A 27,866-nucleotide genomic window follows, 5' to 3' on the forward strand; every position below is an offset into this window, starting at 1 on the left:
ACCTCGGGGATCACGGGCACCGAGGGGATGGAGAGGACCTCGAAGATCACGGGCACCGAGGGGATGGAGAGGACCACGGGGATGACAGGCACCGAGGGAATCACGGGCACCGAGGGGATCACGGGCCCTGAGGGGATCACGGGCCCTGAGGGCAGCCCCGTTCCCGCCGTCCCCCCCCCCCCCCCCGCCCTCCGCCGCCGCCGCCGCCGCCCCGCGCGCACCTGCCTCCCGCGGGGAGCCGCGCATGCGGCGCGCACCACCGCGCCCCAGCCCGCGGGGGGGGCCGGCGGCCGGAGCGGGCGTGTTTACACGGGGGCCGAGGGGGGCGGCATCGGCGCTGCCCCCCCCGCTCCCCCCCCCCCACCCCGGCACGAATGGTCTCTTCCTCGCGCTCTATTTAATCGCCGCCGCTGCCGCACCGCCGGCTCCGGAGCTGAGGGAGCAGCGGAGAGAGCAGCGCTCGCCGCCCGCGCTGCGGCTCGGTCGCGCCGGCCCCGCGGGCTCCCGCCGCCGCCAGCATGCAGCCCCCCGCCCTCAGCATCCTCCTGCTCATCGCCTGCTTCGGCAGCGCCCGGGGAAACCTCTCCCGCGACGGTGAGTGGCGGCACCGCGAGCGGGCGAAGCTCCCGCGTTATCCCCGCCGCTTATGGCGGGGGATGCGGGGAAGCGAGCGACAGGTGCGGGGAGCGGCGGCGGCGCCGTTATGTGGGTCAGGCAGGTACCGCCCGCCCCGCCCCGCCCGGCCCTCGGGGCCCGCCCCGCCGCCGCCTGCGGGTGCGGCTCCCCGGGCGGCCGGCGGGGCTCAAGGTCACGGCGGCGCCGGTGCTGCCCGTCGTGTCCCCCCACGGCCGCGGCGGAAGGTTCCAGACAGGCCCCGGCGGGCGGCGGCGGCGGCGCTCGGCCCCTCCCGGCGCTGCCCGCGGAGAGGGCGGCGGGAGGGGGGGGGGGCGCGGATGGAGAATCCCCGGTGCGGCGGAGCCGCCCCGCCGTGAGGGTGCCGGGGCTCGGCGGTGACACACGGAGGGGCGGATGGAGCTCCCGGGGGAGCCCGGTGACATCCGCGCCGCGGCTGGGGCGGCTCCCCGGTGCCTCCGGTGGGAGCCGCCTCCCCGGGATGGGCGGCGGTCCCCGTCCCGCCGGGATGAGCGGGGCTGGCCGCACAAAGAGGGGTTCACCGGCGGCGACGGTCGCGACCGGCGCGGAGCGGGTGTGATTTGTGTCGGGGCTCGCCGCTGGCAGCGCCGCGTCCGCCGTCGCTGCGGGTCCCTGCGGGGCGGCCCCGGTGCCTCGGACCCGCCATCCCTGTCTGGCTGCTGGCGGCTCCGTTTGCCGTGTCGGGAGTCGCCTGTCGTGACAGGAGCGATGCTGCTGCTGCGTGTGTTTGGGTGGGGAGGTGCAGCCGCCGGCCGGGGGCTGGGCTGGAGCCGCCGTGTTGTGATCTGGGGATGCTGGGGCTGGGTTCGGTCTCCATCCACATCCCTGCGCTCCATCGGGAGCAGCGCCGAGGGTCCCGAGGGCTGTGCGGGTGGGAGGTGACACGGTGGGGACAAGGGCTGAGGCCGCAGCCCCCGCGGCTCCCCCGCACCCATCGCTGTTGCTGTCACAGCCTCTGGGGGCTGGTGGCTGCCTTCCCATCCACGAATCCCGGGATTTGTTCTGGTTTTGGCCACGGTCCTCCCACGGGCGCCCGAAAGAGTCACTTGGGTGTGGGTGATGCTCAGCCCCGGGGTGTGGGGACATTGTGACAGCCCCAGCGTGGGGATGCTCAGCCTGCGGGGCTGGGGATGGCCGAGCATGCCAGGAAGGGAGAGGTGGCCGTGACCCAGAGCTGTCCTGGGACAGGACACAGCCCGGATGGTGACACTGCAAGATTTCCTCCTGGGCTGGCCTCTGCTGTGGCCCAGCCCTGGCCATCAGAGCCAGAGTCCAGCAGAGACAAACAAACAAACAAACCCCCCCAAAAATAAAATCCTTGAGGAGATGGGAGATGCTTGGAAAAGAAGTTGTGTTTTCATGGTTGGTGCCTCATCCTGAGCCATCCCGGCGTGACATCCCCTGCCTGGCACCTGTGCAGGGGAGGGATAGAGCCTCCTCCTTGGAGAACATTCCTCCAGCGCCGTGGATGGCTCTGCTACGAGCATGGCACGGTGTGGAGGAACCCCTGGAAGCCACCCAGGCCCTGCTCCAGCACAAGAGGGCCCTGTCTGAGCTCTTGGCTGCCGTTTGTGCTGCTGTCGGCACATTCGGGTGTGTTTGGGCTGGTGCGTGGTTGTCCTTGTGTGTGAGGATCATTCTCTCTCTGCAGGGTTATTCCACTCGGGAGTTGTGTAACCCTTTTGTTTGGACAGTGCCCTGGGAGGCCACCACGGGGCCAAAACCAGATGATTTGGGGTTGTTTTTTTTTTCCCTGAGGCACTGGAGGGCGTGGGGAGGTTTGCAGAGAGGCAGGTTCAGGGCTCTGTCCCTGTCCTGCAAGTTTTGTCTCTCTGGAGCTGCTGGAGCTCTCAGCTTGTCCAGACCACTCAGAAAACCTCTCTCTATCCTGGGGAGATGCCCTGCAACCTCCCAGCCCATGTGAGATGGGATCCCACAGGGTTTTTGTCGCCTTCAGCTTCCAAGCAGGTGACACCTGCAGGTCCAAATCCTTTTGTTTGGACAGTGCCCTGAGAGGCCACCATGGGGCCAAAACTTTGGGGCTGATTTTTCCCTGAGGTACTTTAGGACGTGGTGAGGTTTGCAGAGAGGCAGGTTCAGCACTCTGTCCCTGTCCTGCAGGGTGGTTTTGTCTCTCTGGAGGTCTCAGCTTGGCCAGACCACTCAGAAAACCTCCCTCTATCCTGGGGAGATGCCCTGCAGCCTCCCAGCCTGTGTGGGGTGAGGTCCCACATGTTTTTTTACCACCTCCAACCTTTGAACAGGTCCTGCTGGAATGTTGGAGAGCCCAGCACTGTCTGGAGCAGCCGAATTCTTCCCTTGGTGCTTTTCCCCAAGGAATGTGTGGATTGCCCCGTCCCCAGTGCCACTAGGGCTCTGCCATATGCTCCCAGTGCCTGTGCCAGCAGCAGCCCTTGGCTCCAGAGCTGAGGGAGCACTGACAGCCCTGGAGAGGCACGAAGGGGAAGGGAGGGAGGGCGACCTCTCTGCATCACTCACTACCTGCTCGACCTGATTTTGGATGACTTGGATCAGCTGCCTGGGGGAAAAGGAGCTGTTCCAGGGCTGGGATCAGTGCTGAGCCCCAGGGGAGGGAGCAGAGCATCCCTGTGCAGGCTGGAGAGCACGGAATCCACCACTCAGCTGTCTGGCACAACGCGTTAGGCTCAACAGGCAAGGCTGGATTGTAGGACAAAGCCTGGGATCAGGCTCTGTGGAGGTGCCCAGACGGTGAGGGATGTGCTGGCACCGCTGCCAGGACAGGAATTCTGCCTCTGGCTTGCCAACGCTGTAGGATTTGGCATGGCCAAACCTCTGCTTGTGCTGTTTGCTGCGAGGAGAAATCCCCAAGGAATGGGGCAACGCTGCTGGAACCCGAGCTGAGCATCCCGCGGTCCCACCCTCCTCTGGAGGGGAAAAACGCCCCGTTTGCCCAGGATTCCCTGCCTTGGGAGGTCTCCTGCCTGCAGAATTCTGCCTCTTCCCCCTGTGCCTGACGCTGTCACCTCTCCAGGGGTGTTGGAAGCGCCGGAGGAACCGGAGGCGGCGGCATCTGGGGAGTGTCCCCGGCGCTGGCACGGCGGCCGTGCAGGCAGATGGAGGGAGCTGCAGCAGAGCTGCTCCTGTTTGTTTTCCCTGCTTCCTAACCTCGTTCTGTGCCAATCCAGGGTGTCTCGTGCAGGAGAGGAGCGGGGCAGGGTCTGGTTGTGTGTCCAAGGTGGTTTTGGTGGCGGTGCCAGCTGGGAGATTGGCTCTGCTTGTTCTGCTGTGCCAGTGTCGGGCCTGGCAGCCCCTGCCCAGCCCTGGTCTCCACCTGAGCTGCTTTGCCAGCCTTGGCTGTGCAGGCCCCCACCGAGAGCTGGTTGTGCACAGATTGAGTGGAGTCCTCGTTGCTCTGGCTCTTCAATGGGCCCTGGAAGGTGCTGCCAGCTCTGTGACACCCCCACAGTCAGATGGATCTGCTCCTCCTCCTCCTCTCTCAGTTACTGGGTCAGCTCAGCTTGAACCATCTGGTCCAGTTCTGGCCCCTCTGCTCTTGGCCGGGCACCATCAGCCGGGACCAGCAGAGCCTTCATGGGGTGGTGATGGAGGAAGGGGTGGCAGTGACCTCCGTGCGCTGCCCCATCTCCTCCACCCGCCTGTGAGAGGCTGAGATTCTCCATCCTCCTCCCAGAGAGCTCCTCTTCCTCCCGGTGCTGTCCCTGGGGGTAGGAGGACGAGGAGCAGAGGCAGGAACTTTAATTTGAGCAGCACCGAGGCAGACAACCCAAAGGCAGCCCGAGGGAGGCGGGGAAGGCGAGGCTGAGAGCGGGGATGTGTGGAGCCATTCCAGGGATGCGGCCGAGGGCGCGGGGACCGCGGGCAGTGCTGGATGCTGCGGCTCCCCGGTGTCCGGAGGGTGACAGGCATGGCAGGAACAGCATTTCCATGAGTTTGGCTGGGAAATTGTTGCGTTGTGATCTCAGGGTTTAGCTCAGAACCTCGGGTGCCTTGATAATTCCCTGCCAGGTTTATCAATCGTTTCTCCTTTCCCCTCCCAGCGCTGTCTGTCAGCCCTGGAATTCCAGAAGAGCAGGGAGTGATTGGCACATTCAAACCCCTGGGGGGGCATTGGGCCATCCAGGTGTCCTTTGTCCCTTTGTCCCTGCTTGGTGGCTCCCTGCCCCTTCCCTGGGGTTAAAGGAGCAGCACCCACGGGCTCAGGGAGTTCTGTTGGAGCTGGTGCTGCACTCAGAGAATAAAGCTCTGGATCCAAACCCTCCATCAGAACCGACTCCTTCACCATCACCTTAGAGCTTCTCCACAGAGGGAAACCTGAGGAGCAGCCCCTGTTATGGGGGGAAGCTCCATCCCAGCACCACCAGAGCTCCTGCAGGCCTGGAATTGTCTCCATGCATCCAACTGCAGCACCCAGCCAGCCCAAAGTGTCTGTGGGGTGAAACACCACAAATCCAACCAGCCCAGAGTGTCTGTGGGGTGAAACACCACACACCCAGCCAGCCCAGAGTGTCTGTGGGGTGAAACACCACAAATCTACAGCCCAAAGTGTCTGTGGGGTGAAACACCACAAATCCAACCAAAAGTGTCTGTGGAGTGAAACACCACAAATCCAGCCAGCCCAAAGTGTCTGTGGGGTGAAACACCACAAATCCAACCAGCCCAAAGTGTCTGTGGGGTGAAACACCACAAATCCAACCAGCCCAAAGTGTCTGTGGGGTGAAACACCACACACCCAGCCAGCCAAAAATGGGGTGAAACACCACACACCCACAGCCAAAAGTGTCTCTGGGGTAAAACACCACAGTTGCCCCTATTTGGTTCAGCAGCAAGGGCCAGACAAGCTCAGGCACGTCCCCTCCGGTTATATTTGTAAATATTCCAGTAGGAAACAGCAGATCTGTGTCCCTGCAGCGTCCTGGGAGCTGCCCCGTCCTTGGGTGATGCTCCAGGCGGTGCTTGAGCTGCAGATGTTTCTGCTCAGGCTCCAAACACCTCAAACGCTGTTTGTTGGCAAGCTCAGCTTTTCCAGGCTGTTGCTTTCAGGCTGGGATTTGCAGGGAAATGAGTTCTGACACTGCTGGGCTCAGTGGGCAGGGGGAGCAGCAGATCCCTGGGCTGGGGGCTGCTCTGGGGGACAGGAATTGCTGGGACCCCCAAACCCTGGGGAGATGTTTCAGAGCTGGGATGTGCTTTGGGGTGTCTGCACTGGTGGCCAGAACTGGACCCCCAAACCCTGGGGAGATGTTCCAGAGGTTCTCACATTCCCAAGGAGCTCCAGGAGAGTTTGGACGAGGTGCCCAGGCCCAGGTTGGGATTGTTGGGGTGTCTGTGGGTTCTTTGCCGCTCTGACCATTCCAGGATTCAATTTTTGGCCAGTCAGGAGGAGGCATTGGCTGTGCTGTCCCCCAGGAGAGGAGCAGAGCTGGCAGGGCTTCCCCACCCCTCAGTTCTGTTATTAAAAATAAAGAAATTTTTAGGATTTATTAATTATTATTATAAGTTATCAACTTATTATGTTTAATATTTATATATTCTATATATTTATATATTATATAAAATATATATAAATATATAAATATTTATATATATTTTATAATATATAGATATTATATATTTGTATATAAATATATATAATATAAAATATATATTATATATATTATATATAATATGTATAATATAATATGTAATATATATAATATAATACATATAATATATAATATATTTTATGTATATTATATATTGTATATATTGTATATATTATATATATAAATTATATATCATTTATATATTCGTTTATAATATATATAATATATAATATATAATACATAATATATAATATATAATATAATACATATAATATATAATATATATTATGTATATTATATATTATATATTATATCTGTTATATATTGTATATATTATATATATAAATTATACATTTATATATTTATATAAATATATATAATATATATAATATATATTATCTTTATTTTATTTAAATTATATTATCATATTAAAAGTATAAAATATAATAATATAATGTATAAAATAAAATAATATATAAATAGATATTAAATATATAAAATAATATATAAATCTATAAATGAATATAATATATATTAAATATATAAAATAATTAATATAATATAAAAAATAAGGATATTAAAACCAAATCTCCTCTTACACAACCCCGTGCGGTTAATCCTGGGACACTTCAGGTGACACTGGCACTGAGGTGGCTTCAGGGCCACCAAACCTCGTGCCAGGGCACCCAGCTGGGCTGTGCCACCTCGTTGGGCAGGGAGATCCTTAAAACAGAACTGTCAGAGCACCGAGCCGGTTCCCTTGGCAACACTCATGTTGGGAGATTGGCCTTAGGGTAGGAGCTAAAAACCCACTCAGAAATTGGAGTTCTGAGCTCTGGGCTGCCACGCTGGGGGAGGGTGCTGCCACAGGGGTCACCCTGCCATGTGCCCCTGAAATTTGGGGGGAATTCTCTCGTTTTGGGGTCCCTCGGGGAGCTGTGATAGCAGGAAATGCTGTCAGGGGGATTTGTGGTGGCACAGAACTGGGGTTTCCCTCTGCTCTGCCCCTTTTCAGTTCTCAGCTGGCACAGGGGTCACCCTGCTCTGTGCCCCTGAAATTTGGGGGGGAATTCTCTCATTTTGGGGTCCCTCGGGGAGCTGTGATGGCAGGAAATGCTGTCAGGGGGATTTGTGGGATTTGTGGTGTCCCTGTCCCCCTGCTCCGCCTCCTCTCAGCACTCAGGGTGTGGGTGCTGGCACAGGGGTCACCCTGCTCTGTGCCCCTGAAATTTGGGGGGAATTCTCTCCTTTTGGGGTCCTTCAGGGAGCTGTGACACTGGGAAATGCTGTCAGGGGGATTTGTGGTGGCACAGAACTGGGGTTTCCCTCTGCTCTGCCCCTTTTCAGTTCTCAGCTGGCACAGGGGTCACCCTGCTCTGTACCCCAGGATTCTGTAGGAATTTTCTCATTTTGGGACTCTTCAGGGAGCTGTGAAACTGGGAAATGCTGTCAGGGGGATTTGTGGTGGCACAGAACTGGGATTTCCATCTGCTCTGCCCCCTCTCACCACTCAGGGTTTGGATGCTGGCACAGGGGTCACCCTGCTCTGTACCCCAGGATTTTGGGGGAATTTTCTGCTTTTGGGGTCCCTCAGGGAGCTGTGACACTCGGTTTAATGTGGGGAAGTGTGAAGCTCCTGGATTCAGGGAATGCTCATTTATGGTGAAATCCTCTGAAATTTGGGGTTTGGGAGTTTCATGTGTGAAGCTGCATTCTCTTGCTGTTCCCCTTCTCAGAAATGCTCATTTTCAGGGAAATCCTCTGAAATTTGGAGTTTGGGGTGAAGATATTTCATGTGGGAAGCATTCTCTTGCTGTGCCCCTTCTCAGAAATGCTCGTTTATGGAGAAATCCTCTGGAATTCGGGGTTTAATATGAGAAACTGCATTCTCTTGCTGTTGCCCTTCTCAGAAATGCTCATTTACAGGGAAATCCTCTGAAATTTGGGATTTGTGGGAAGATGTGAAGCCCCTGGGGTCACGAGGAATGAGATCCCATTCCCTGCTGGAACTTCAGGATCCCCCCTGAACCTCGGGATCTCACAGCTGAGCTGGGAGCACACCCAGGGCTGTGTTTTTTCCCCACTTTTAGGGAATATTTCCATTCCTGTGCCAGCCCCTGGCACCCTGGCATCAATCCCTTCACCCTGTGGGAGCTGCCAGAAGGAATTGAGGCACCATTTTGGAGTTTCTGCGTGGATTTTATCCCCGTGAGGAGAACAGGAACACCCTGAATTCTGCAGCTCCTTCATCCTGCCTGTACCCAGAGCCAGGTGACACCACACAGGGATGTCCTAAATGCTGAAAATTTCAACTTGCTGACCCCAAAACGAACTCTGCATTTTACCTAACCCCTGTCCTGGATCTGCCTGGATCCTTCCCACCTTCACCTTTGGCTCTGAGCGTCTTCTCCCTGCCTGGATCTGCATTTTGGGGACAGCCTGGATGGATCCCAAGGGACATTTGGATGCCACTGGACTGGGGAAGGAACCAGCCCTGGAGCTGCAGGAGCAGATGCACCCAAACAGGAGCAGGTTTCCCTCTCTCCTGGCAAATCTGGAGCTGCTCAGCTGCCTGGAATTTGTGCTCTGGATATTCCAGACTGTGGATTCGCACCCTGCGAAAATCAGCCTGCAAAGGGATGTGCACAGCAGATGTCTGAGGTTTGCTGATCTGTGAGTTCAAAATTCCCTCCCTGCCAGGGCTGATTCCTGCAAGAATCCACCAAAAGTTTAAAATTCTCACTCTGCCAGGGCTGATTCCTTCATGGATCCACAAAAGTTGAAAATTCTCACTCTGCCAGGGCTGATTCCTTCATGGATCCACAAAAGTTGAAAATTCTCTCCCTGCCAGGACTGATTCCTATATGGATCCACAAAAATTAAAATTTCCCACCCTGTTCCTGCAAGGATCCACAGGAATTCAAAATTCTCTCCCTGCCAGGGCTGATTCCTGCATGGATCCACGAGAATTCAAAATTCCCACCCTGTTCCTGCCTGGATCCACAAAAGTTCAAAATTTCCTCCCTGCCAGGGCAGATTCCTTCATGGATCCACAAAAGTTAAAAATTCCCTCTCTGCTTGGGCTGATTCCTTCATGGATCCACGAGAATTCAAAATTCCCACCCTGCCAGGGCTGATTCCTGCCTGGATCCACAAAAGTTCCAAATTCCCACCCTGTTTCTGCCTGGACACACAGAAATTCAGAATTCCCTCCCTTCCAGGGCTGATTCCTGCAAGAATCCATGCAGGAAAAGTGGGGATGGAGCTGAGGAGGGAATTCCTGGAACATAAAATCCTTGAAGAGGAGAAAAAGGAGCTTTGGAAAACATCTGTGCCCAAGGGATGAATTGAATCTTTGTGATGATGAACACAGAGTAAATTGGAAAGAAAAAGGGGAATGAGGAGGGGGTTTTTTTTTGGGAAAGAAGGAGGGGAATTTTGGGAAAGAAGGAGGGGAATGAGAAATGTTGTTCTGGGAAAGAAGCAGAGAAATGAGATATGTTTTCTGGGAAAGAAAGAGGGAAATGAGAAGGGTTTTTTTTGGGAAAGAAGTAGAGAAATGAGAAATGTTTTTCTGCCAAAGAAGGAGGGAAATGAGAAGGAATTTTTCTAAAAAGAAGGAGGGAAATTTTGGGAAAGAAGGAGGGAAATAAGAAATGGGTTTTTTGAGAATGAAGGAGGGAAATGAGAAGGGTTTTTTTGGGAAAGAAGTAGAGAAATGAGAAATGTTTTTCTGCCAAAGAAGGAGGGAAATTAGAAGGAATTTTTTTAAAAAGAAGGAGGGAAATTTTGGGAAAGAAGGAGGGAAATAAGAAATGGTTTTTTTGAGAATGAGGGAGGGAAATGAAAAGGGTTTTTTGGGGAAAGAGGTAGGGAAATGAGAAGGAATTTTTTAAAAAAGAAAGAGGGAAATTTTGGGAAAGAAAGTGGGAAATAAGAAATGGTTTTTTTTGAGAATGAAGGAGGGAAATGAGAAACATTTTTGGGCCATGACTGTGAACCAGAGGCGTTGGAGGGCTTGGAGCAGTGGGTGGTTTTCCCTGGGGTTATTTCTGCTCCAGAGATGCTTTCCCAGCCTGGAAAAAAGGGAGGACATTCCTTGGAAATGCTCCTGCAGCTCCAGTCTCGTCCTGCACATCTGCTGGGCCCTTCCCAGCCTCTGTCCCTGCGTCCTGAGGGTGAAATCAAACATTTCATTATTGATCTCTAGCAGTGAAGCTGCTCCGGGCAGGCAGCTCCGTGCCTGTGGTGCACAATTCCTGGGATGCAGAAAATCAATTTTTTCCTGCTTGGGAGCATCGTGGGGCTGCAGAGATTTGGGGACAGTCATTGCTGGATGGGGACACTCACTGCTGGATGGGGACAGTCATTGCTGGGTTGGGACAATCCCTGCTTCATTTTTGGATGGGGACAGTAATTTTTGGATGGGGACAATCGTTTCTGGATGGGGACACTCATTTTTGGATGGGGACAGTCCCTGTTGGATGGGGACACTCATTGCTGAATGGGGACATTCATGGCTTGTTGGTGACAGTCATTTTTGGATGGGGGACAGTCTTTCCTGGATGGGGACAGTCGCTGCTGGATGGGGACAGTAATTTTTGGATGGGGACACTCTTAGCTGAATGGGGACAGTAATTTTTGGATGGGGACAGCCACTACAGGACGGGGACACTAATTTTTGGGTGGGGACAGTCCCTGTTGTATGGGGACACTCATGGCTAGATGGAGACAGTCACTGCTGAATGGGGACAATCACTGTTGGATGGGGACAGTCATTTTTGGATGGGGACAGTAATTTTTGAACGGGACAGTCATTTTTGGATGAGGACACTCATTACTGTATGGGACACTCCTTGCTGGATGGGGACACTCATTTCTGGGTGGGGACAGTAATTTTTTTGATAGGGACCCTCATTTTTGGATGGGGACCCTTCTTGCTGGATGGGGACACTCCTTGTTGGATGGGGACACTAATTTCTGGGTGGGGACCCTTCTTGTTGGATGGGGACACTCCTTGTTGGATGGGGACATTCATGACTGGTTGGTGACATTCATTTTTGGATGGGGACACTCATGGCTGCATGGACACCTGTGAGTGTCCCTGTCCCCCTCCCAGTGCCACCCCTAAGGGCAAGGACGTGCTCCTGTTCCTTCATCTCCTCCTCCTCCTCTTCTCCTTCCTCCCTGGGAGCAGCCAAGGGCAGGGAGAGCAGCTCCAGGATCAGATCATCCCCCCCAGCCCAAGGACAGCTATTTTTATTTTTATATTTAATTTTTTTATTTTAATTTTTATTTTTGGGAAGCTGCAGGGAAAGGGACAAGGGGGACATGGCACAATCCCCATGCCCAGCAAATGGAAACACCTGAATTTCCTCTTTTGCCACACTCAAGGTGAAAAGAAATTTAGCCTTGTGCTCCCATCAAAAACTCCTCAATAAATAAGTAAATAAATAAATAAATAAACAAACAAACATTTATATAAGTGTGTATATATATATATACACACTTGTATATATATACTTATATATATTATATATATAGTATAATATATATAAAATATATATATATATATTATATATATATACATAGATAGTATATATATACTTAAATATATAATATATATATTATATGTATACTATATGTAAGTATATATACTATATATATAAGTATATATATACTTATATATAGAGTATATATACTTTATATATATACTTGTATATATACTTATATATAATATATATAAGTTTAAATATATGTAAGTATATTTATATATAAATATATATAAGTATATCTATAAATAAATATATAAATATATACAAATATATAAAAAATAAAATTATCTAAATATCTAGACATAAAAATATAAATATATAAATGAAATATGTATAATATATATTAATATATAAAATATTAAAATATTAAAATTTAATTAAACATTAATATATAAAATATTAAAAATAATAAAAATAAATTCGAATAATAAAAATAACAGTAATTTCGTAAATAATAGAAATAACAAAATACAAAATTTTATAACAAAATACAATTTCAAAATTAGGAGAAATAATTTCATAAATAAGAATACAATAGAAATAACAAAATATAAAATATCATTCTAATAAATGAATAAAAATAATAATGAATAAATCCAAATCAATCAATCAATCCCAGCCAGCAGCACCAGCCTGTCCCCAGCCCAGGGGTCTCGGAGCAGGGACTGTCCCCTGGTGCCACCCCAGAGCAGCCCAGGCTGGGCAGGGCTGGCACCACGAGCTGTGCCAGGTGCTGCACGCCGGGAGCATCCGCCCTGCCCGTGCCAGCCCAGGCTGTGCCACCTGCCAGGGCTGGCACTGTCCCCTGGCCTGGCGGCTGCAGGGACCCCTCAGGGCACCCTCCAGCCCCTGCTCTGGGAGATGGAGGAGCGATCTTCTGGGGAAATATGTTTTTAAAATCTTTATTTTTTATATATATATAAAATTATATATATATATATATATGCATAGATAGATATAGAGATATAGATATATAGAGATTGAATGTATATTCTATATTATATATTGAATATTTTCTATGTATAATATAGGCTATTATATAAATATATAATATATATTTCTGATTTTAATAGATTATTAAATATTATATTATTATAATATTATATACATATGCTATATGCTAGATATATTATATATTTCAATATAGGTTTATTTACATTATAGTATTATAGATATAATGTATTTACATTTATTTATAAAAATATATATTTTATATGTATATTTTATATATACATATATATTTAATATACATTTGTCTTTTGATATATATTATATACATTGTAATATAATAGATATATTTATATTTATGTATAGAAATATATATTTTTAATGTATATTTTATATATACACATATGCATTTTATATGTATATTTTATATATACATATACATTTTAGATATATTTCTCTTTTGATATATTTTATATACATTGTAATATAATATATATATTTATGTATATAAATATATCTTTTATATGTATATTTTATATACACACATACACATTTTATATGTATATTTTATACATACATATACATTTTTAATATATTTCTCTTTTGATATACATTATATACATTGTAATATTATGTATATATTTATATTTTATATATATACACATACACATATACACATACACATATATATACATACACATTTTATAGGTATATTTTATATATACATATACATTTTATATACATTTCTCTTTTGATATATATATACATTGTAATATTATATATATTTTTATATTTATGTATATAAATATATATTTTATATGTATATTTTATATATACACATATACATTTTATATATATTTCTCTTTTGATATATTTATATATATGTTATATTTTTGAACACCATTTTGGTATTCTGTGAGTCCCTCCCTGAGCAGGATTTCCAGAGAAGCCTCAAACTGGGATTGACCCTTCATCTCCATCCCCAATTCCATCCTCACTGGCCAAATTTGGGATCTGCTCATGGCAGGACCCTCCAGCAGCTCTGGGGCCGTGCTCCTGTCCCTGGGAGCTGCCTTGGGGACATCAGTGTCCCCATGTCCATGTGGCTGCTGCAGGTGTGGTGACAAGACCCATCCCAGCTCAGGAACGAGACAAAACCCCCCCAATGATTTTTGGAGCCATCTCTTCAAAGGGACAGGGCCACCACAGAGCTGTGCTCAGGTGGCTTTTGGGGGACACTGCTGTCCCCTGGGATGCTCTGGAGGGAGGTGACACCATCAGTTGTCCTTGTCCCCGTGCAGAGAGCCAGCCCACGACGTCGGACGAGACCGTGGTGGCCGGGGGCACGGTGGTGCTCAAGTGCCAGGTGGAGGATCCCGACGATTCCTCGCTGCAGTGGTCCAACCCTGCCCAGCAGACGCTGTACTTCGGGGAGAAACGAGGTAAAACCCCAAAGTTGGGGGGAAAAATGAGGTGAAATCCCACAGTTTTGGGGAAAAATGGGGTAAAATCCCAACTGGAGGTAAAATCCCGGAGCTGGGGAAAAGGAGGTAAAATCCAAACGCCAGGTAAAACGCCACAGTTGGGGAGAAAGGAGGTAAAATGCCACAGTTGGGGAAAAATGGGGTGAAATCCCACAGTTTGGGGAAAATGGGGTAAAATCCCAACTGGAGGTAAAATCCCAGAGCTGGGGAAAAATGAGGTAAAGTCTCAAAGTTGGGGGAAATGAGGTAAAATCTCACAGTTGGGGAAAAATGAGGTAAAACCCCACAGTTGGGGAAAATGGGGTAAAATCCCATGGTTGGGGGGAAGCGAGGTAAAATCTCAAAGTTGGGGCAAATGAGGTCAAATCCCACAGCTGAGGAAAATGGGGTAAAATCCCAACTGGAGGTAAAACCCCAAAGTTGAGGAAAAATGAGGTCAAATCCCAACTCCAGGTAAAACCCCACAGCTGGGAAATAAAAGGTAAAACGCCACAGTTGGGGAAAAATGGGGTAAAACCCCACAGTTGGGAGAACATAAGGTAAAATCTCACAGTTTGGGGGAAATGGGGTAAAATCCCAACTGGAAGTAAAAGCCTGGAGCTGGGGAAAAAGGAGGTAAAACCTCAAAGTTGGGGAAAATGAGGTAAAGCCCCACAGTTGGGGAAAAAGGAACAAAAACCCCAAAGCTGGGGGAAATTAGGTCAAATCCCAACTCCAGGTAAAACCCCAAAGTTGAGGAAAAATGAGGTCAAATCCCAACTCCAGGTAAAACCCCACAGCTGGGGAAAAAGGAGGTAAAACCCCAAAGCTGGGAGAAATGATGTAAAACCCCAACTCCAGGTAAAACCCTAGAGTTGGGGAAAAATGAAATAAAATCCCACAATTGGGGAAAATTATGTAAAACCCCAACTGGAGGTAAAACCCCACAGTTGGGGCAAAAGGAGCAAAAACCCCAAAGTTGGGGAAAATGAGGTCAAATCCCAACTCCAGGTAAAACCCCAAAGTTGAGGAAAAATTAGGTAAAACTCCAAAGCTGGGAGAAATGATGTAAAACCCCAACTCCAGGTAAAACCCCACAGTTGGGGAAAAATGAAATAAAATCTCACAATTGGGGAAAACAAGGTAAAACCCCAACTGGAGGTAAAACCCCACAGTTGGGTAAAACCCCAGAACTGGGGAAAAATAAGCTCGAACCCCAACTTGAGGTAAAACCCCAGAGCTGGGGTTGGTGGCACTGAGCTTGGGCACTGAGCTTGGGGTGGTGGCACCAGGCTGAAGTGGTGGTTGGGGTGGTGGCACTGGGCTGAGGTGGTGGCACTGACCCCAGTGTCCCTTTTGTCCCCAGCCCTGCGGGATAACAGGATCCAGCTGGAGAGATCCACCCCCAACGAGCTGACCATCAGCATCAGCGACGTGGTGCTGGCCGACGAGGGCGAGTACACCTGCTCCATCTTCACCATGCCCGTGAGGACAGCCAAGGCCCTGGTCACCGTGCTGGGTAGGACATGGGCACAGCCCTAAGTGTGCCACCCTGGCTGGGAGATTGCCCACTGTGCCTAAAATCCAGGCTGTGCCACCCTGGCTGAAAGATTTCTCTCTTTTCCTAAAGTCCAGACTGTCCCTAAAGTCCAGGCTGTGCCAGGTTTGCTGAAACAGTTCCCTCTTTTCTTAAAGTCCAGGCTGTGCCACCCTTGGCTGAAAGATTGCCCACTGTGCCTAAAATCCAGGCTGTGCCACTCTTGTTGAAAGATTTCTCACTGTGCTTAAAATCCGGGTTGTGCCACTCTCGATGAAAGATTTCTAATTGTTCCTAAAATCCAGGCTGTGGCACCCTGGCTGAAAGATTTCCCTCTTTTCCTAAAGTCCTGGCTGTGCCACCCTTGTTAAAAGATTTCCCTCTTTTCTTAAAGTCCAGACTCTGCTACCTTTGCTAAAAGGTGTCCCACTGTCCCTAAAGTCCAGACTATGCCTGAAGTTCAGGCTGTGCCACCCGGCTGAAAGATTTCTCTCTTTTCCTAAAATCCAGAACTATTCCTAAAGTCCAGACTGTCCCTAAAGTCCAGGCTGTGCCAGGTTTGCTGAAACAGTTCCCTCTTTTCTTAAAATCCAGGCTGTGCCACCCTTGATGAAAGACTTCTCACTGTGCTTAAAATCCAGGCTGTGCCACCTTTGCTAAAAGATTTCCTTCTTTTCCTAAAGTCCAGAACTATTCCTAAAGTCCAGACTGTCCCTGAAGTCCAGGCTGTGCCACCCTGGCTGAAAGATTTCTCATTGTTCCTAAAATCCAGGCTGTGCCACCCTTGATGAAAGATTTCCCAGTGCCAGGTGCAGGATTTGGAGTACCAGGTGCAGGATTTAGAGTGCCAGGGTAGGATTTGGCGTGCCAGAGCAGGATTTGGGGTGCCAGGTGCAGGATTTGGGATGCCAGGGAAGGTTTTGGAGTTCCAGGTGCAGATTTTGGAGTTCCAGGGCAGGATTTGGGGTTCCAGGGGCAGGTTTTGGGGTTCTAGGGGCAGGTTTTGGGGTTCCAGGGCAGGATTTGGGTTGCCAGGGGCAGGGTTTGTGCTACCAGGCGCAGGATTTGGAGTGTCAGGAGTGGGATTTGGGATACCAGGTGCAGGATTTGGGGTGCCAGGTGCAGGATTTGGAGTTCCAGGAGCAGAATTTGGGATGCCAGGGCAGGATTTGGAGTTCCAGGTGCAGATTTTGAAGTTCTAGGGCAGGATTTGGAGTTCCAGGGGTAGGATTTGGAGTTCCAGGGGCAGAATTTGGGCTGCCAGGTGCAGGATTTGGAGTTCCAGGGGAAGGATTTGGATTTCCAAGTGCAGAGTTTGGAGTTCCAGGGTAGGATTTGTGCTACCAGGTGCAGGATTTGGGGTGCCAGGTGCTGGATTTGGGATGCCAGGATGGGATTTGGGATACCAGTGCAGGATTTCCCTGAGGAAAGAACTCCACAACCCCCATCAGCAGCTCCCAGACCCCATCACCTTGCCTGCATGTCACACCTTGCGGTGGCACTGCCAGCTCGGATTTATGTTTTTTTTTTTTTTGTCTCCTCCTCCTGCAGGAATCCCCCAGAAGCCCCAAATCTTCGGCCACGAGCAGCCCATCGATGAGGAGAAGGTGGCGCGGCTCATCTGCCGCTCGTCCGGCAGCAAACCCGCGGCGCAGCTGCGCTGGAGGAAGGGCAACAGGGACATCAAGGGTGGGTGGCACCGTCCGGGGGTGGGGACAGCTTGGGGACAGCTTGGGGACACCGCACGGGGGGACAGGGTGCTGTTGGGAATGGAGGGTGGGGCTGGTTTCAGTGTGAGATGATTTGGGGGATGGCGCTGTTGGAGGTTGGGGGTGTTTGGTTATAGAGGGGTGGGAGTCAGGAGGTAATATGTAATTATATTATTATATATATATAATATATGAAATATATTTTAATATATGTATAATGAAATGTAGAATATTATATATAACATATAAAAATATAATGGATATATTTTAGGAGGTAATATATAATTATAGGAGGTAATATATAATTATATTATTATATATATATAATATATGAAATATATTTTAATATATGTATAATGAAATGTCTAATATTATATATAACATATAAAAATATAATGGATATATTTTAGGAGGTAATATATAGTTATAGGAGGTAATATATAATTATATTATTATATATAATATATAAAATATATTTTAATAGATGTATAATGAAATATATAATATTATATATAGTGTATGAAAATATAATATATGTATTTTAGATATATTATATATAATATATAGTATCACTATATAATATATAGTAATATATATTATATATTGATTATATTAATTATATAATATATAGTGATATATAATGATATGTAAAATATATAAATAATTATATATAGTATATAGTATATATTAAATAGTATATATTATATAGTATATATTATATGGTATATATTATATATTATGCCGTATAAAATCATAAAGTATAAATATATAATATACTTACATGTTATGTTATATTGATTATATAATGTGTAATAATATATATAATTATATAATCTACAATATAATTGCATATTATATTATATTGTATCATATCATATCATATCAGATCATATCATATCAATGTTACATTACATTATTATATATATAATAATATATATTATATAATATATAACCTTCTAAACTAATACAACTTTCTAAACTAAGCTATGTTTGTGATTTTTCTGCTTAATGTCTGTCTGTTTTATTTTTACAATTATAATATATATGGTTATAATACAATTATAATGTGGTTGTACCACAGTTTTAATACAATTATAATACAGTTATAATGCACTATATTATAATACATAATTAATATGTAGTATATGATATAGTTATAACACAGTTGGTTACAATACAATTATAATGCAGTTATACTACAGTTATAGTTCAGTTATAATACAATTATAATACAGTCATAATGCACTATATTATAATAATTAGTATGTAGTATATAATATAGTTACAATACAGTTGGTTATAATACAATTATAATGCAGTTATACTACAGTTATAATGCAGTTATAATTCAGTTATAATGCACTATATTAGAATACATAATTAATATGTAATTTTTAATATAGTTATAATACAGTTGGTTATAATACAATTATAATGCAGTTATGCTACAGTTATAATTCAGTTATAATGCAATTATAATACAATTATAATACAGTTATAATGCACTCTATTATCATAAATAATTAATTTGTAATATATAATATAGTTATAATAAAGTTGGTTATAATACAGTTATAATGCAGTTATGCTACAGTTATAATTCAGTTATAATGCAATTATAATACAATTATAGTACAGTTATAATGCACTATATTATCATATATAATTAATTTGTAATATATAATATAGTTATAATACAGTTGATTATAATGCAGTTATAATGCAGTTATACTACAGTTATAATGCAGTTATAATTCAGTTATAATACAATTATACTACAGTTATAATGAACTATATTATAATACATAATTAATATGTAGTATATAATATAGTTACAATACAGTTGGTTATAATACAATTATAATGCAGTTATAATGCAATTATAATACAGTGATAATTCAGTTATAATGCAATTATAATACAATTATAATGCAGTTATACTACAGTTATAATACAATTATAGTACAGTTATAATACAGTTATAATTTAATTATAATACAACCACCATAACATTTTTACAGCATTTACATCAATCCAACCTTCTCCTGCAGCTGCAGCTCAAACCCTTGAGTGGAAATTTCTGTCTTTCCCCTTGCCCCAGGCAGGGCTGTCCCCTGCTCAGTGTGCCATCTGTCACTGTCCCCTGTCCCCACAGACTCGGGCACCGAGGTGGTGGAGGACCCCAACGGCAAGACCTTCACGGTGACCAGCAGGGTGGAGTTCCGTGTCACCAAGGAGGACAACGAGGTCGAGGTCACCTGCACCGTGGACCACGAGTCCCTGCAGAACTCAGAGAGGTCCACCACGCAGAAGCTGCAGGTCCACTGTACGTGGGGGGACGTTTGGGGTGGGGTGGGAGCTTCAGGGGACACCACACAGGTGGCCTGGTGGGCTCAGGGACGCGGGGACATCGTGGTCTTGTCACACTTGTGGGGCATGGTGACACTTCCCGTGCATGGTGACACTTCCCCTGCGTGGTGACACGTGCTACCAGGTGCAGGATTTGGGGGTTCAGGTGCCGGATTTGGGGCACCAGGGCAGGATTTGGGATCCCAGGTGGAGGATTTGGGATCCAGGGGCTGGATTTGGGGTGCCAGTGCAGGATTTGTGTTCCCAGGTGCAGGATTTGGGCTTCCAAGTGGAGGATTTGGGATCCCTGGTGCAGGATTTGGGATGCCAGGGGCAGGATTTGGGGTTCCAGGTGCAAGATTTGGGGTTCCAGGGCAGAATTTGGGATGGCAGGTGCAGGATTTTGGGCACCAGGAACAAGATTTGGGATGCCAGAAGCAGGATTTGGGATGCCAGGGACAGGATTTGGAGTGCCAGGAGCAGGATTTGGCATTCCAATCAGGATTTGGGGTGGCAGGGGAAGGTTTTGATGTTCCAGGTCAGGATTTGGGGACCAGGAGCAGGATTTGGGGTTCCAGGCCAGGATTTGGGGTTCCAGGTGCATGATTTGGGATTCAGGAGCAGGATTTGGGGTTCCATGCCAGGATTTCGGATCCCAGGAGCAGGATTTGGGGTTCCAGGAGCAGGATTTGGGGTTCCAGGTCAGGATTTGGGGTTCCAGGAGCAGGATTTGGGGTGCCAGGTCAGGATTTGGGGTTCCAGTCCCTCACCCCACTGTTTCTCTCCCCCTTTTCCACAGACAAACCCACAGCGAAGATCGAGCCGCACCCGCAGTACCCACGGGAGGGGGAGAAGCTGCAGCTGCAATGTGACGGGCAGGGCAACCCCATGTAAGGCCTTCCTCACCTCCCTCCTCCTCCTCAGGGCCTCCCCTGCCTCTGCCAGGTCCCACATCCCACCCCAGGAGGGGCTGGCTGGGTTTGGGGTGTCCCTGTCCTGGGGGTTCCATGAGAGCCCCCCTGTCCTCTCCTGGAGCAGCAGATCCATTCTGGATCACCCCTAAATTAAACATTTCCCCCTTTGTGTCCTGGGACGTCCTCAAGGAGCTTGATTTGGGTGGATTTAAAAGGAATAAAGTGAATTTTTATTGAAATGCCATCAAAAGCCACACACCCTGGCAGTGCCCAGATGGCTCCAAGATGGAAGCAAAAGGGGGCTTGGTCACAAGATCTCACATTTTAATTAGTTTTAGTCCAGTTTGTAAGTTTTAGTCCAGTTTGTAAGTTTTAATCTAGTTTGTAAGTTTTATTTTCATTTATTTGCATATTGATAGCTTCAAAAGATGAAGTTTTATCCTCCTTGTGTGCTTCTTTTCATGTTGTTTATGATTTGGGCCTGAAGTTTGAAGAGATTGGCCTTGGGTCTCCAGCTAGAATAGGATTGTTTGGTGAAAAGATCCCAGTAACATTAATACAAAGCTGAACTGAAAAACCCTAAGGAATCAGTTTATCCCATCCCTTTCCTACAGGATTTTATCTTCCTCACCCTATAAAAAGATCCCAGTGACATTAATATAAAGCTAAACAGAAAAACACAACAGAAATACCCCAAGGAATCAGTTTATCCCCATCCCATTCCTATAGGATTTAGTCTTCCCCACCCTATAAAAAAAACCAAAACAGTACCATTAATATGAAACTTAACAGAAAAATATAGCAGAAAAACACAACATAAAAACCCCAAGGAATCAGAACAAAAAAACCCCAAGTTATCAGCTGACCCCATCCCATTCCTATAGGATTTTATCTTCCCCACCCTATAAAAAAGCCCAATAACATTCATATTAAGCTGAACAGAAAACCCCTAAGGAATCAGTTTATCCCCATCCAATTCCTATAGGATTTTACTTTCCCCACCCTATAAAAAAGCCCAATAACATTAATATTAAGCTGAACAGAAAACCCCTAAGGAATCAGTTTATGCCCATCCCATTCCCATAGGATTTTATGCTCCCCACCCTGTGAAAAATCCTAGTAACATTAATATAAAACTAAACAGAAAAACACAACAGAAATACCTCAAGGAACAGTTTATCCCCATCCCATTCCTTTAGGATTCAGTCTTCCCCACCCTATCAAAAGATCCCAGTGACATCAATATAAAACTAAAGAGAAAAATATAACAGTAAAACCCCAAGGTATCAGAACAGAAAAACCCCATGGAATCAGTTTGTGCCCATCCTTTTCCTGTCAGATTTTACCTTCCCCACCCTGTGCAAAATCCTAGTAACGTTAATATAAACCTGAACAGAAGAACCCCAAGGAATCAGAGCAGAAAAACCCCAAGTTATCAGCTGACCCCATCCCACTCCTATAAGATTTTATCTTCCCCACCCTATAAAAAAGCCCAATAACATTAATATTAAGCTGAACAGAAGAACCCCAAGGAATCAGAACAGAAAAACCCCAAATTATCAGCTGACCCCATCCCACTCCTATAGGATTTAATCCTCCCCACCCTATAAAGATCCCAGTGACCCCAGGCTGCCCAGGAAGGCAGGACCTGGGTTCCCAAGGCCCCGTTCTGTCCCCAGCCCGCAGGAATTCCTCTGGGAGAAGGAGGGCAGCGACGCCCCCCTGCAGCTGAGCTCCGACAGCGTCCTCATCTTCCCCTTCCTCAACAAGAGTGACAGTGGCACCTACGTGTGCACGGCCACCAGCTCCATGGGCAGCGTGGTGGCCAAGTACAACCTGGACGTCAGCGGTGAGTGTGGCCCTGGTGGCACCGGGGCACCGCCCCCCGGGGGCCCAGAATGTGGCACTGTGTCACCCGTGTGCCCAAAAGGTGTCATTGTGTCACCTGTGCATCCCGCGTGCCCAAAATGTGGCACTGTGTCACCTGCGTGCCCAAAATGTGGCACTGTGTCACCTGCGTGCCCAAAAAGGTGTCACTATGTTATCCCTGTCACCTGTGGGTGAGGGCACTGCCCCCTGGGGGCCCAGAATGTGGCACTGTGTCATCCCTGTCACCTGTGGGTGAGGGCACTGCCCTCTGTGTGCCCAGAATGTGGCACTGTGTCACCCGTGTGCCCAGAATGTGGCACTGTGTCACCCGTGTGCCCAAAAAGTGTCACTGTGTCACCTGTGTGCCCAAAATGTGGCACTGTGTCATGTGTGTGCCCAAAAGGTGTCACGCTGTCACCTGTGCATCCTGTGTGCCCAAAAGGTGTCATTGTGTCATCCCTGTAACCTGGGCATGAGGGCACTCCATCCTGTGTGCCCAAAATGTGGCACTGTGTCACCTGTGTGCCCAAAACGTGTCACCCTGTCACCTGTGGGTGAGTGCATTGCATCCTGTGTGCCCACAATGTGGCACTGTGTCACCTGTGCATCCTGCGTGCCCAGAAGTGTCACCATGTCACTGTATCACTGTGTTACCTGTGGGTGAGGGCACTGCATCCTGTGTGCCCACAAAGTGTCACTGTGTCACCTGTGTGCCCACAAAGTGTCACCGTGTCACCCTGACACCTGTCCTGGGGTGGGAAGGGGCAGCTCCTGCTGCTCCCCACGTGGTGCAGTCCCCTGACTGTGCTCTGCCTGTCCCTGTGTCCCCATGCCATGTGTCACACGTGGTTCAGGGCCATGTGTGTCCCTATGTCCCCATGCCATGTGTCACACGTGGTTCAGGGCTCTGTGTGTGTCCCCATGCCATGTGTCACACATGGGACAGAGCTGTGTGTGTCCCCATGTCCTCATGCCATGTGTCACACGTTGTTCAGGGCCATGTGTGTCCCCATGCCATGTGTCACACATGGAGCAGGCCTGGCATGCTCAGTGTCCCCATGTCCCCATGCCAAGTGTCACACGTGGTTCAGGGCTGTGTGTGCTGTGTGCTGCTGCCATCCCAGCTCCCCGTGCCCACCCCAGCTCCCCGTGCCCATCCCAGTTCCCTGTGCCCATCCCAGCCTGTGCCCACCCCAGCTCCCTGTGCCCACCCCAGCTCCCTGTGCCCACCCCAGCTCCCTGTGCCCATCCCAGCTCCCCGTGCCCATCCCAGTTCCCTGTGCCCATCCCAGCCTGTGCCCACCCCATCTCCCCATGCCCACCCCATCTCCCCATGCCCACCCCATCTCCCCGTGCCCATCCCAGCTCGTGCCCACCCCCCATGATCCCATTTCTTGCCATTTTCCCTTGGGTTTGGGAAATCCGAAGGTTCCCGCTCTCCTCCCTTGCTCCAGCTCTTCCCTTTCCTGCCTCCTTCCCCTGCAGTGTGGTGGCACCTCACTGGTGGCACTTTGCCCCCTGTGTCCCCTCCCTCAGCCTGCCCAGAAGGAGCCGCCAAATGCCCAACCCTGTGCAGCCACTCCTGTGTCACCCTTGTGTGTCCCCCGTGTCCCCTGTGTGAGCACCCAGAGCTCTCTGCACCCATCCAGGAGCTCACCCTGGGTGCCTGGTGCTGTCCCTTGAGAGGTGGCACCTGCTGTCCTTGAGAGGTGGCACTTGCTGTCCCTTGAGAGGTGGCACCCGCTGTCCTTGAGAAGTGGCACCCGCTGTCCTTGAGAGGTGGCACCCGCTGTCCCTTGAGAGGTGGCACCCGCTGTCCCTTGAGAGGTGGCACCTGCTGTCCTTGAGAGGTGGCACCCGCTGTCCTTGAGAAGTGGCACCCGCTGTCCCTTGAGCTGCTGTCCTTGAGAGGTGGCACCCACTGTCCCTTGAGAAGTGGCACCTGCTGTCCTTGAGAAGTGGCACCTGCTGTCCTTGAGAGGTGGCACCCGCTGTCCCTTGAGAGGTGGCACCTGCTGTCCTTGAGAGGTGGCACCCACTGTCCCTTGAGAAGTGGCACCTGCTGTCCTTGAGAAGTGGCACCTGCTGTCCTTGAGAGGTGGCACCCGCTGTCCCTTGAGAGGTGGCACCTGCTGTCCTTGAGAGGTGGCACCCGCTGTCCCTTGCCCACCTGGTGGCACTGCCCCTGTCACAGCAGACACAGAGTTCCACATCCAGCCTTGGTGGAATTGTCACTTTTGTCCCTAAAGCCACTCGTGTCTCGGGCACTGCAGCCACCTCCAGCCTTGCCCACCTTGGTGCCACCCCTGCCCAGCACCCTGTGGTCCCCAAGGACATGGCACAGGTGACACCTCATCATGGGTGACACCATGAGAGTCCCTCAAGGAATAACCAAGGTCTGGCAGGACAGGAGATGGTCAAGATGGTCCCAGAGGTTGGTGGCAGAAGCAGAAGGACCCATGGGGTCCCTAAAGCCACTCGTGTGTCAGTCACTGGAGCCACCTCCAGCCTTGCCCACCTTGGTGCCAGCACCCTGTGGTCCCCGAGGACATGGCACAGGTGACACCTTATCATGGGTGACACCATGAGAGTCCCTCAGGAGGTAACCAGGACAGGAGATGGTCTAGATGGTCACAGTGTCCCAAAGGTTGGTGGCAGAAGCAGAAGGACCCATGGGGTCCCTAAAGCCACTCGTGTCTCGGGCACTGCAGCCACCTCCAGCCTTGCCCACCTTGGTGCCAGCACCCTGTGGTCCCCAAAGTCATTGCACAGGTGACACCTCATCATGGGTGACACCATGAGAGTCCCTCAGGAGGTAACCAGGACAGGAGATGGTCAAGATGGTCACAGTGTCCCAAAGGTTGGTGGCAGAAGAGGAAGGACCCATGGGATCCCTAAAGCCACTCGTGTGTCAGTCACTGGAGCCACTTCCAGCCTTGCCCACCTTGGTGCCACCCCTGCCCAGCAGAGTGCAGGTGACACCTCATCATGGGTGACACCACGAGGGTCCTTCAACGAGTAACCAGGACAGGAGATGGTCAAGATGGTCACAGTGTCCCAAAGGTTGGTGGCAGCAGCAGAGGGGTCACAGATGGACCCGCTCAGGGTCCCCTCAGGGCTCTGTCACCTCGCTGTCCCTTCGTGGCATTGATTCCTGTCCTGTGTTTTTGTTGTCCTCCCCAGATGTTCCCCAGCTCCCCACCCCACACGTTCACTCCACCCTGGGCCCTTCCCAGCCCATCTCTCATGCTTCCATGGCCTCGGCTCCATCCTTCACTCCAGCTCCCATCCAAGGTACCGTAAGCTCCTTTTCTGTCTCTTTGGCCTGGAGAAGCTCCACAGGAGGACGCTGGCCCTGCCCTGGCCTGGGGACAGCCCTGCCAGGTGGCTTCAGTCCCTCAGGTTTTCCAGGAGGAGCCCCAAGCTGTCCCTTGTCCTGTGTGTCCATGTGCCGTGTTGTCCCTCTGTCCTGCTGCCACCCCGTGTGTCCCTCGTCTTGTCCTTCCCAAATGTGGCTCTGTGCCCACCCTGAGCTGATGGGGCACGGCTGGCAGGAGGATTTGTCACCGTGCCACAGGGCTGGCACAGGATTCCAGCACGGGGTGGAATCTTTCCACTGGATTCCACATCCGGGACAGGATTCAGGGCCACCTTTGGGGTCCTGCCATCACCTCTCGGGTGGCCATGCCAGCCTGCATGTCCCCTCCCACCCAAACCTTCTCACCCTCCCTTTTTGGGGCCAAAACCCCATTGAGGAGGATGAGATTTCCATTTTGCTTTTTGATTTTTTAATTTATTTCGATGGAAGACGAGATTTCCCTGTTGCTCCCCTCATTCTCACTGTGCCAGCACCCTCAGCAGAATGGAGCTCCTGGTGGGGAGGAGCAGCATCTTCTGCTGCCCTGCAGGGTCTCAGGGTCTCCTTTTTGTGTCTCTTTTTTCCCTCCCCCTTCCTGGGCAGATGCCAGCCCGGTGCCCTCGACCTCCAGCACATACCACGCGATGATTGGCGGCGTGGTGGCCGTCATCGTCTTCCTCCTGCTCAGCCTCCTCATCGTGCTGGGACATTACCTGATCAGGCACAAAGGTACGGCCTGGGGGGCTGCAGGTGGGGCTGGAGGAGCCCTCGGGGGTCTCGGGGCAATGGGGGATGAAGGGAGGCAGCTCCTGATCCTGCCCAGCATGGGAATGTCCCAGGGAATGCAGGGGGAGGCAGCTCCCATCCCATGGATCCCATTGATCCTGTGCTATGGATCCCATCTTATGGATCCCATCCCATCCCATTGATCCCATCCCATGGATCCCATTGATCCTGTGCTATGGATCCCATCTTATGGATCCCATCAATCCCATCCCATGGATCCCATTGATCCTGTCCTGTGGATCACATCTTATGAATCCCATCAATCCCATCCCATCCCATGGATCCCATCTTATGGATCCCATCCCATCCCATTGATCCCATCCCATGGATCCCAATGATCCTGTCCTGTGGATCCCATCTTATGGATCCCATCCCATCTCATTGATCCCATCCCATGGATCCCATCCCATCCCAATGATCCCATCCCATCGATCTCATCCCATCCCATGGATCCCATCCCATTGATCCCATCCCATCCCATTGATCCCATCCCATGGATTCCACCCCATCCCATTGATCCCATCCCATCCCATCAATCCCATCCCATCCCAATGATCCCATCCCATGGATCCCTTGGATCCCATCCCATCCCATTGGTCCCATCCCATCCCATCCCATTGATCCCATCCCATCGATCCCATCCTTTGGATTCCACCCCATCCCATTGATCCCATCCCATCGATCCCATCCCATCCCATTGTCCCCATCCCATCCCATTGTCCCCATCCCATCCCATCCCATCCCATCCCATCCCATCCCATCCCATCCCATCCCATCCCATTGATCCCATCCCATCCCATCTCATCCCATTAAACCCCTCCCACCCCGGTGCCTTTCCCATTGCACCCAACCCCAGCAGACCCTCCAGTCCCTCTGGCTTTGTGGGAGGGGTCTCTGCCAGAGCCCCCCGTGACCCCAAGCCCTGTCCCCCCTTTTCCAGGGACGTACCTGACCCACGAGGCCAAAGGCTCGGACGACGCTCCGGACGCCGACACCGCCATCATCAACGCCGAGGGCGGCCAGGCCGGCGGCGACGACAAGAAGGAATATTTCATCTAAAAGGGTCAGAGAGAGAGGAGAGAGAGAGAGAGAGAGAGAGAGAGAGAGAAAGAAAAATGGAGCCAAGAGAACCCCGATGG

The 27,866-nt window shown here is 49.3% G+C and overlaps 1 protein-coding gene across 1 annotated transcript; it reads left to right on the forward strand.

The window, feature by feature from the left end:
• The first annotated feature begins 462 nt into the window (after nt 1–462).
• Nucleotides 463–27,843, forward strand: CADM3 (cell adhesion molecule 3). Its single transcript, XM_058042833.1, has 9 exons — nt 463–594; nt 14,044–14,184; nt 15,572–15,724; nt 17,294–17,431; nt 19,607–19,777; nt 20,600–20,690; nt 22,394–22,563; nt 26,545–26,670; nt 27,668–27,843. Exons 1-9 carry the CDS (start codon nt 519–521, stop codon nt 27,784–27,786), a joined length of 1,185 nt encoding a protein of 394 aa, XP_057898816.1. The 5' UTR covers nt 463–518; the 3' UTR covers nt 27,787–27,843.
• The last annotated feature ends 23 nt before the right edge of the window (nt 27,844–27,866 follow it).

This window comes from Melospiza georgiana, chromosome 33, assembly GCF_028018845.1.
Source record: "Melospiza georgiana isolate bMelGeo1 chromosome 33, bMelGeo1.pri, whole genome shotgun sequence".
Taxonomy (NCBI): Eukaryota; Metazoa; Chordata; class Aves; order Passeriformes; family Passerellidae; genus Melospiza; species Melospiza georgiana.

Excerpts from the sequence above, each read along its gene's own strand:
- CADM3 (XM_058042833.1), top strand. The coding sequence starts at position 519 with ATGCAGCCCCCCGCCCTCAGCATCCTCCTGCTCATCGCCTGCTTCGGC. Across the intron at positions 22,564-26,544 it reads GTACAACCTGGACGTCAGCG|ATGCCAGCCCGGTGCCCTCG; the intron begins GTGAGTGTGGCC and ends CTTCCTGGGCAG. Across the intron at positions 26,671-27,667 it reads TTACCTGATCAGGCACAAAG|GGACGTACCTGACCCACGAG; the intron begins GTACGGCCTGGG and ends CCCCTTTTCCAG.